Source organism: Vanessa tameamea, chromosome 20 (genome assembly GCF_037043105.1).
Source record: "Vanessa tameamea isolate UH-Manoa-2023 chromosome 20, ilVanTame1 primary haplotype, whole genome shotgun sequence".
NCBI classification, from domain to species: domain Eukaryota; kingdom Metazoa; phylum Arthropoda; class Insecta; order Lepidoptera; family Nymphalidae; genus Vanessa; species Vanessa tameamea.
Window position 1 is genome coordinate 6,367,136 of NC_087328.1, and position 10,964 is coordinate 6,378,099.

The 10,964-nt window shown below is 33.0% G+C and overlaps 2 protein-coding genes across 2 annotated transcripts; both read right to left on the bottom strand.

The window, feature by feature from the left end:
- Positions 1 to 713: 713 nt before the first annotated feature.
- LOC113401580 (putative glutathione-specific gamma-glutamylcyclotransferase 2) lies at positions 714 to 2,214 on the bottom strand. The gene is made up of 3 exons (XM_026641551.2): positions 1,968 to 2,214; positions 1,277 to 1,505; positions 714 to 955 (listed from the first exon to the last, which is right to left on the bottom strand). Exons 1-3 carry the CDS (start codon positions 2,100 to 2,102, stop codon positions 762 to 764), a joined length of 558 nt encoding a protein of 185 aa, XP_026497336.2. The 5' UTR covers positions 2,103 to 2,214; the 3' UTR covers positions 714 to 761.
- A 6,743-nt stretch (positions 2,215 to 8,957) lies between these two features.
- LOC113401579 (CCR4-NOT transcription complex subunit 9) lies at positions 8,958 to 10,672 on the bottom strand. Its single transcript, XM_026641548.2, has one exon. It carries the CDS (start codon positions 10,431 to 10,433, stop codon positions 9,537 to 9,539), a length of 897 nt encoding a protein of 298 aa, XP_026497333.1. The 5' UTR covers positions 10,434 to 10,672; the 3' UTR covers positions 8,958 to 9,536.
- Positions 10,673 to 10,964: the final 292 nt, after the last annotated feature.

Sequence of the window (10,964 nt, forward strand, 5' to 3'; positions counted from 1 at the left end):
AGCTAGATTGACAAAAGGAACATTAAATTCATGATATTCATTTAATAAATATGATGTTGATGATATGTGGCATTGCAAGGCGAAAATTTTACGAGGGCAAGGTAAATTGTGCGAGGCCCTCTGGTGGAGCAACCAACATTTTTGTTCCATTGTCTATAAATTATTATTTAAATTTATTTACTTTACTAATGTAGAAATAACGGTTTTGATGATTTGAGGAACACTATGTCACTGTTAATATCTGCAAAATGTAAAATTTTATGTTATTTTTCATATATGTAAAAAAAACGATATTTTATTAAAATTTTCGAGTTTACAATATTAAATTAAAATTGTCACAAGTCAGCAGTTTTACCCTAAACTATGGAGGCGCGAGACCCCTTTAATCGCTAGGCCGTAGGCCATAGCCCACGACTTACATCTTTTGATGATTATTCGCCTTTACGTGATTTGTGAGGCACGGGAAGCTGTTAGAAAAACTTTACCAACCCTTTACTGACTTTAAAAACCAAATAATAACTTTATTCCTAAGAATACAGAATATTTAACAGTCTTATTAGCCTAGTGGCTTTTCTATCAGAACATCAACATCAGCTTTTGAATAAATGTATGATATTAATAGTAAAAACCTAACTGGAGCCTTTAAAGTGAGCATAAAAAAGTAAAAATAATTCTTTGCAATGATATATTTCAACTAAATACCACATGGTAAATTATATTTGAATAATCTTATTCAGTGTATTTTCTAATAAAATACAATATTATAAAATATTTTTCCTTATATCTGGATCAAGTTTTTTGACTGCCGTTTCAAGTGTGAAAAGGTGTTCATCTTCAATGCCAGGAAATAACTGCCTCATTGCTGTAGCCAAATTATATACATACTCTTTGTTAGAACCACTTGGACCACTACAACTTATGACTTGTTTTGCTATATCTTCTATAGATGCTGCACCTGAAAAAATATAAAGCTTACTTTAAATTTATAGTAAGTTAAAATACTTTTTTATAGAATGTTTTGCCTGTCATGTCAAAAATTTAATTAAATCACTTGAATTGATTTTTGTATAAATGAATACTTGAAAGATAAAGCAAGTGACATAAAAAGTAAATAACATTGTATTCATTCAATAATTATTTTTGAGGATGATTGTGATTTCTCAATTCTATCTTGAGGTTAAAACTTTATAGTAATTTACTGTTGTTATTGTCTGAAAACTTAATAATTTAGTAAAATCATGACATAATTTGTTTATTATTTGAATCAAAAAATTACCTGCATAAGATTCATTATCCATTGTAGCTACATAAAGCGTTAAAATAATTGGTTGTAGATTTGAATCTTTTGGATAAAATGTAACTGTTTTCTTGGAATAGCCATTCTTTTCCCTAAAGTCCAAATGATTTGTGACTTTTTCAACATCCTCTGATCTTATTTTGTATGCTACACCCCATACCTTATTGCTTGGGTCATTGGCAGGTATCAGAGTCACTACACGCCCAGGCTGAAATCATTTATTATATATGTAAGTTATCAAAATAATGTATTTAAAATCTGAGTTACCCATGCATACTTGCATTTAATGACTCAATTGTTTTGAAGATTGAAATCAATTTTCTATAATTTAGTTTTTTATTGGAACACAGAACTAGACTGGCAAATGGTGATGGCACATGATATAATATTTATCCTTATAATTAATAATTTTTTTAATGGAATATCTAGGCAGATAGTCAAAGCTGCCATTTGATGATAAGTGGTCACCACAACTTAGTCATTGGTACTGTAAGAAATATTACCCATTCCTTACATCACACCTGTATGAAAAAAACTAGGTATTGCTGTTTGGCGCTAGAATATCTTATGAATGGGTAGTACCTTCCAGACAGGCTCGCACAAAACCCTACCACCAAGTAAGTAGTAATAGCAAACTCATTTGTATATTTATAGTTGTTTAATCAATTACCTTCTCTGGTGTTCCTCTATGATCAATACTGTGCTGATAGAACCTTCTCAAATAACCGTCTATATAACCTACAACTTTATACTCGTAATTAAAATCTATTTTCCACACTAAAGAACCATAACCAAATACCCACATAATTCCGTATTTTGTATAGGCCTTCAAAGTTCATACATCAATAACAATATTGTTAATTTTATTTTTATGAAAGTTCATTATACATTCCCATATAAATATATGTTTGTTTACAATGAATTGTCAACATCAAAAATGTCAAATGTGAACAGAAAGAGCCAAGAAGCATAAAAATTACTGAGAATTTGAGGCTGTCAGTAGTATTGTTTACTACACGTGCGCGATTTCTAAATTAGGTTTTTTTGTACTAATATCGCTTAGTTTCACTAATATTTGTATTGTCCTGCGTTGTTTCTTGTGTATTACTTGTTGTGAGGTAAGTGTTTCTTTAATAATTTAGTAGTTGGTCATGGAATCTGAAGAGCCCCCGGATGGGGGCGGAGGTGACTCCATAACTCATGATTTTGTGATGTCTACTGATACTATAATTAGAGAAGACTCCAAAAAAGTTTTGATGGCTGCCAAACGCTCTCAAACCGCTGCAGAGAGTATTCTAAACAAATGGGATGCTTCCTCTCCTCCTAGCGCTTCAATTCAGCACACATTCACACTCCCCGAATTTACTGGTATTAAATTGAAGTATAACGACTCCGATCAAGGCCCTCTTATTGTCCACGCCTCAAGAGTGGAACCCGACCCATCAGCTGGTTATACAATTACCTTACTTTTAATTTGCTCAAATTATTTACAGAAGCAAGGTCTCTGGTGTTCTCAATGGAGGAATTAAATCAGCAGGACGCAACCGTGTTGTTGTTGAATTTGGAGAATGCTTCTTCTGCCAATAATGTCATTGACAGTCCATTGTTCCAGGAGCTTAATTATAAAACAATTATCCCAGCTTTTCACATTACCCGAATGGGCATTGTGAAGCAAATCCCCATCGACTGGTCTATGGAGGAGTTCCTTAGTAGTATCGAATGCTACACCCCTGGTTGCCGGGCTATAAAAGCAAGAAGGCTGAATCGTAAATCTGTCACTGATGGTAAAACTGAATAGTTTCCTACTCAAACAGTTGTTGTGACATTTTTAGGTCAAACCTTGCCTGAGAGAATCTTTTGTTGCTACACTTCACTTCCAGTAACCCTTTACTGCCTTCCCTCTATCCAATGCAATAATTGCTAATGGCTGTCCTCTTATAACTTCAGATAATCATCCTAGACAAAATCTTAAATTATCCGATATCATCCAACTTTTGCTTTCTTTAATCGATATTATTACCAAGCATAACATCAGTTTACCGTACACTGTCACTGAAAAACTTAACCAGTTCACTCCTAATTATTTTAATAAAATGACGATAATTCTCCAATGGAATTGCAAGAGCATTAGGCATAAAAAACATGAAATTATCTCTCTAATTATCTCCTACCGTCCTCATATTTTGGCCATCTCGGAGACATGGTTAAAGCCGGGTTCACGTTTTCGGGTTCCTGGATATTCATGTCTCCGCGATGAACATGTTAGTGGATGGGATGGAAGTGCGCTTCTACTTAAACATTCCCTTATCTATTCATTGATTTCTCTCCCTTCGCACTCTCCATCTTTCAATATTGTAGCCGTCAGGGCTATAAATACAACCTTCGTGTCAATTTATATTCCTTCTCCTAATTCTTCCATTATTTCCGAATTAAACTCTTTCCTCTAAACTCTTCCTATCCCTTTAGTTGTTGTAGGTGACTTCAACTGCCATCATACTATGTGGGGTTCCCTTCAGTGTGAGTACCCTTCTGCTCACCTCTTTGATGTTTGACAATAATAACCTTTGTTTATTAAATGATGGCTCGCCTACTAGAAGAATTCCTCCATCTCAGAATCCCAGTTGTGTTGACTTGTCCTTAACGTCTCCCAATCTGGCCTCTCAGTGTAACTGGAAAGTATTATCCTGCTCATATGGTAGTGATCATCTCCCCATTCTTATCTCCTTATCCAATAGTGTTCCTGTCTCGTCTATGCCATTTCCTCCTCTCTTAAAGTTTCGTATCTCGAAGGCTAAGTGGGCAGAATTTCAGCAATGCGTTACAAGCTAGACAGACCTATTTCCTGTAATAACTGTTGACATCTTTTTACAAACTTATACTTATTTTATTTCTGCTTTATTAACTACGGCCAATCAATTCATCCCAATTAAAAAGTCTCCTAAAGATTTCATTCCTTTCCCCCCCCCCCCTTGGTGGGATTATGAATGCACGGAAATCATCCGCAAACAGGATGAGATGGAATAGGTCTTTATGGAATTTCCATCTTTAGAAAACTACTTAAATTTTCAAAGTACAAATGCCAAGTCAAAAAGGGAATTATCCTTGAAGAAACGTAACGGCTGGTTTCGTTTCTGTGAGACTCTTTCTCCCCGAACCTCTTTTTCACTTGTTTGGAAAAAAATAAAAAACTTCCGAGGTTCTTTCAGTAATAGTATTCCTGTTTCTAACGATCCTTCTGTCTGGCTCTATGATTTTTTGGATAGACTGGCTCCACCTTTTGTTCCTCCTGAAAATTGTTTTCCTTCATCTTCCCCTTCTCCTCCTTCCTATGATCGAATGGATGATCCTTTTACATTTGATGAGCTTTGCTCTGTTTTAGCCAATCTTCACGACTCCTCCCCTGGTATTGATGGTATTCCTTACTCCTTTTTAAAGAAATGTTCTGACTGTTCAAAATTAATTTTACTCTCTATTCTTAACAAAATTTATGAAACTGGGTGTGTTCCTGAGAGTTATGGAAACACCAAATCATCATTCCTATCCTTAAACCCCATAAAGATCCTAAAGATCCCTCCTCCTATCGTCCTATTGCCTTATCGTCAGTTCTGGCCAAAATTATGGAACACCTCATAAAAAATAGATTGGAATGGATTCTTGAAAGCAGGAATATCTTGCCAAAATCGAAGTTTGGGTTTAGAAAAGGTATGGGCACGATGGACAGCCTGAGCGTGTTCTCTTCGAAAATTCGCCTGGCCCTCTCAAGGGGACACCGTCTTGTTGGTGTCTTTCTTGACGTCACTTCAGCCTATGATAATGTTCTCCTCCCGCTACTCAGGCAAAAAATGCTCCAGCTGAGTCTTCCCGCGAGGATGATTAATATCATATGTAACCTTTTCATGCAACGTTATATTTCTGTTCGAGTCCAAGGTACTATGCATCCCCCAAGAATAATATGGAAGGGGTTACCACAGGGCTCGGTTTTAAATCCCATTCTCTATAGTTTATATACTTCTAAACTTGACTCTTCTTGTTCATCCGATTGTAACATATTACAATACGCAGACGATATAGCCCTATATTATGCCTCATCTATTGAAAATTGCTCTGTTCGCCTTAATTCTGCTTTACAAAATCTTTATATCTGGCTAGAGGATCATGGCTTACCTCTGTCTGGTCCTAAAATCTCTGCAGTGGTGTTTTCCAGAAGAAGATTGATACCGGAATGTTAATATTGTTCTGGAAAATGAGACCATTCAAGTAAAAAATAATGTAAAATTTTTGGGGGTATATTTTGACTCTCCTATGACCGGCACGGTCCACCTTAATTACATTAAGGAAAAATGTGAGCTTGGTAAATGTTTTGAAGTCTCTTTCAGGTATGTGGTGGGGTGCTCATCCCTACATTCAGAAACTCCTTTATAACGCCATTGTTCGGAGTCATTTTGATTACGGGTCATTCTTGCTTGAACCGTGTAATAAATCTGCTTTAGCCGATTGGGACAAAATTCAAGCTAAGTGTCTCCGCATCATTTGTGGTGCCATGAAGTCCTCCCCCATAAAAGCTCTCCAAGTAGAATGTCTGGATCATCCCTTATTTCTTCGTAGACAATATCTTTGTGATAGATTTCTTTACAAAGCTGTTCAAAATTATTTCCACCCATTACTTACTTCTCTTTGTCACTTTTCAAATTTTATTCCATCTTCAACTTATTGGACTCATAAAGAAGCTCCTTGCCTTTTCAAAAGTTATGAAAAAATTATTGCAGCATCTCCTCTTATTAAATCAACCCTTTACCGCACTTTTTTCAAAATAAAAAGTAGCCTATGTCCTTTCTCAGGCTCTAGACTATTTGTGTACCAAATTTCATTTAAATCGGTCCAGTAGTTTTGGCGTGAAAGCGAGACACACAGACAGACAGACAGAGTTACTTTCGCATTTATAATATTAGTATGGATTATAAGATTTGTTTCTGTATAAATTCAGTAAATTTGTTATTTAAAATCTCTGCTGCTTAAAAGCTCTGCTGGCTTACTTAGATGAAATACTCTCGATATGCATACATCTCTTATTTAAAATTACAACGGTTTAAGGATAAATTATTGTTTCTTTTATGATACAGTTAGACCTTAAAATTGGATTGTTTTATTAAATTATTCAATATACCTCTACCTGGTTCTTTTACTTTTCAAAATTAAAACACACTGTCTGCCCTGCAGTGGCTTTGAATTATATACAGCTAAGGATCATCTACAAATATTACCACTATAAATTGAATCAGTTTTAAACACAAGATAAACAAAATTTAGTTCGTGTCTAATTGTAATTCCAAGAACATTATTATTATCAACAAATGACGATCGATTTTATACATTGAACGATTCCCCACATTTACGTTAAAATTATAATTAATGAAAATATAGCTTGAATGAAGAACTGAAAATTAAATAACTTGGTCTTAAGAAATAAAACGATGTTGTTATAGATTTCTTATATAATTTTATAATACTTATAAATATCGTTAAATTCGATGTCCAGTAAAAATTATGAAAAGTGTATAAATTTTCCCGCCACGACGACTATTTTTCAATGTTCATGTTATGAGATTTAAAAAAATAATGATTTTAATGTTTAATATATAAAGTGACAAATATTCGTCAGTAATATAAAGATAATAATAATTATTTCACACTAATTAAGTCTTACCAAATTCAGCGATAAAAATAGTAACGATACGGCAAATAGCACTCTCTCTAGGTCTACCATTTTCATAACAAAACTTATTCCATTTATTCAATATGAAACGGACCATGCATTATTAAATTTTCTTGAATGAAGATATTTTTGAGATTGTGGGTTAAACTTGAAATCCCAGTGCAGTCCGTACCCAAAGCTTTTAAATAATTTAGTATTCTTATTCTAAAACAGTAAAATTATAGTATGTATTTAAGCATAGTTAGATTTACTTTAGTTGTTACAACGCAATAGACGAACGTAAACATTTAATAATATTACGCTTTTATTTAGATGATAGGCGAACAAACTAAGAAGACCACTTACCGTCACACATACATCACCAATGCGCCACCAACCTTGAGAACTAAGATGTTATGTTCTTTGTGTGTGTAGATTCACTGGTTTACTCCCTCTCAAATCCAAACAGAATATACTAATTGTAAGTATTTTTTTTTGTTGGTGGTATATGTGACGTGTGGGTAGTAAATAAAACTTGTTGGTAGCAGAGCTACCAACAAGTAAAATGCTATAATTATCTCTACGACGAACAATAACCCTTTGAAAATAATTTGTTCTTTGATATAACCAACTAATAAAGTAAAAGCAAGGTAATTATTATTTTATTTTGTTTTTATAGTTTAAAAACCAATTTTATATAAAGAGGTTGTACTTAGTAAAATTTTGACATCACAAAAACATACTGACAACAATATTCAATATAATTTAAAATGTAGGTTAAAATTTTAGCATTCACTTTAAAACCGTTACAATGTTTAACCTGTTAATAACTTAAGGTTTATAATTATTCATTTATTACAAAAAGTTACAGATGTCTGTCGTAGCTCGAAAACTTTGCCATGATATTGTAGAGCCACCATCCAATGACAGTAGAAAGGTGACATTTTTAGAAAAATCAGGCAACAAAACCCCAATTATAAGGAATAATGTTAAACCAAAACAAAATTTACAAACAGAGAAGAAGAAAACAAATAAATTTGATGCACCACGTATAACTGGCCTTGTATCACCTAGATTGAGAATTGGTGATAAGCAAACTAAAAAGAATTTAGTCCATTCATCTATTAACACTCTCTTCTCTGGACCTTTAAGGTGTGATAACAATTGCGTGACTTTAATCCATAAACGAGATCATCGCTTACCTTGTAAGTGCCTTAACGCGAAATGGAGCTCTAAAGAAATACAAACTTTAGACAGAAAGAACTACTCGATTTTAAATAAATCTTGTACACAGTGTATAGAGACAATAAGCTGTGGAACTCAATTTATAGATAATAGAATATTAAAAAGTAGCACTCTTAAATCAAAGTCTAAAACTGCATTAAAAATAAAAGATAGCATTGATTCAAATAGAATGAAAAAGAAGATTACAACAAAACCTATTTTGAATGAAGAAGATTTTGAAATTCATGTAGAGAAGTCAGTTATATCAACACCTTTAAAATTAAGATATGTTAGCGCAAAGCACTGGGCTTTATCAAATTATCCTATTAGAGGTCCAGATTTCTAACTATTACAATATTTAAATAAATTATTTTTGTATATCAATTGCTTATCCCATTTATTACATTAATGATATATTATTTATATTGCTAGGTTACAATATCAGGTTTATAGTAATTAAAACACAACATAGTTACTTAAATCACTACACACAAGGTTGACATGATTCACATTTAATTTACACATTGATTTAGTAGTGCAAAGCTGCCACAATTCAGTGTTGCACGGAGAGGATACATAACTAGACTCGAAAGTAATATTTAATTAAATAAATTATTACCTACTGCAATAGACATTGTATGAATGTATTTTGTTGTCAGCTTACATGTTAACCCTATCCGTGCATAGCTATTTGCCTCTACAAGTTGGTGAATGAATACATTTAACATTAATTGCTTATTTTACTACTAGTAATGTTTCTTATGTAGCAACTATTTATCAGACCCTCATAACCATAAGATATTAATTAAAAGACTAAATATTTCAATATGAAAACTTTTATTAGTAGTCCACTCTACTACTGCATACAAAATTAGTGCTTTCATCTTGTTTTATACCTAGAAAAATAATACATTGATTGCAACATGTGGCTAATTGATATTTCTTTGTTTTAATACTATAAAATTATTTGTATGTCAATTAATAAGATATACTAGCAAAGACAAGTTAAACAGTGCAAATTCATATAACTTTTATCTAGAATATTTTATTTAATTCATAGCTATAGGATAAAAACACTTATTGTTTTGAATTTGCACATTCAGGCACATGTTAACTATACCTATATGATAGTAAAAAATTATGAGAACAAAAAGGCTTGACAGTTTCTATTCTTTTATCGCACTATAACATATTTAATTGAAAGTTTTGTAAGTTGTAATCACTTTTGATCACAGGTATAGGTTAACCTTTACAATAGCATAAAATGTAATTTTTTTACATTTTAAAAACTTTGTAATGAGAAAACCTATGTATATTTAAATCTCACATATTCTGTTGAGCTGGACTTGCGGGTGGCGGCTGGGCTTCCAGATTCTTAATCAATTGTGCTAACCAATGTTTGGTGGAATTATCTTCTTGAAGACACGCTGTAAATGTTGCATCCCGTAATTGGTCTGGAAGGCACTGCCTTAATGCTTCACGAGCCCTCGGGTTGTCTGAAAGGCGGAGGTAGCATCGTACCACATGTTTTAGCAACCTTGCAGATGGATCTTTGGCTAGAGATAAAACCATTTTTCCTAAAATCATAGCTACATGTGAAAATCTATCATAGGTTTGACAAATATAGCTCAAACCACTGTCATCTAGTAAAATTTTCTGCAATATAAATGTTGCCACAGTCTTTGACAATTCTGAGCCATTTTCCATAATGCGTAAACATAATGGTATTATCTCAGTGGTTAAGAGGAAAGTAATCACTTCTTGTTCATCAGTTTTCACTAGAGCTCCAATTACACCTAAACTAGTTAGTCTCAGATATTCAAATGGACGAGTTTTAGAAACAGTGTGAAGGAAAGGGTAGAGGAACAATGGCACATGTGCTTGAAGGAAAGCAGACCTCGTTTCTGGATGAGATGCGACGCACTGCATTAATGCTAACGCATTGCAAACTCTGTTACTCTGATGAGCTGTAAGTGTAGGTGGTATCATAGCCACGTAGATGTTGGTAATTTCTTGTAAAAGTGCTGCAATTGTACCGAAACTGTGCCACAGCATAGGCGCCAAATCTGGTACAACTTCACGTTTTTTACTTAGTTCTAAAAGAGCATTCTCACGAGTTTCGGGATTACACAGTTCCAAAATCCACGAGTAAATCTTTTCTCTATCTACGACAGCCTGCATATTAGCCGGGCTTTGCTGGGCACTCATATTATTATTCATTAAAGCTCGATTTTAGTAACGTTCAAATTCAATACACGATATTCACATGATATATTAAAAACGCCACTTTAATTTGTTTTGTTTTCTATTTGTATCAGATGAAATTTTAATATAATCAATAATTTCGTTATATTGATATATTAAACGGCCTTAAAAACATTAATAATTATTGACAAATGTAACAATTTAGCAAAATCGGTAATCACACGCCAGCAGTCGTTAAATAAGGACGTTCCTTTATAAGTTTTTGATTGTCAAACATTGAAGAATAGTTAGTCAAACCAAACAATCTGTATATTCCGATTTTTTATACATAAATGTTAAAATGATCATAAATGCTATTTCAATGTAAGTGTTGAAATTGTAATTCAAATAATAAGATTTATGTAATTTCTTTACTAAAAATAATATTTACTAAGTTGACTATAAGGTATTATATATTAGGTAGATTATGTATTTTAGTTATGTTGAAGTAATAATGGTTTTATAAGAATCTTCGTATATATATGTACGTATTTTTAATACGTTAGC

Bases quoted from the DNA above. Each gene is read 5' to 3' on its own strand.
- LOC113401579 (XM_026641548.2), bottom strand. From the start codon at position 10,433: ATGAATAATAATATGAGTGCCCAGCAAAGCCCGGCTAATATGCAGGCT.
- LOC113401580 (XM_026641551.2), bottom strand. From the start codon at position 2,102: ATGTGGGTATTTGGTTATGGTTCTTTAGTGTGGAAAATAGATTTTAAT. The intron at 1,506-1,967 runs GTAATTGATTAA...AAATGATTTCAG, and splicing joins ATAGAGGAACACCAGAGAAG to CCTGGGCGTGTAGTGACTCT. The intron at 956-1,276 runs GTAATTTTTTGA...ATATTTTTTCAG, and splicing joins GGATAATGAATCTTATGCAG to GTGCAGCATCTATAGAAGAT.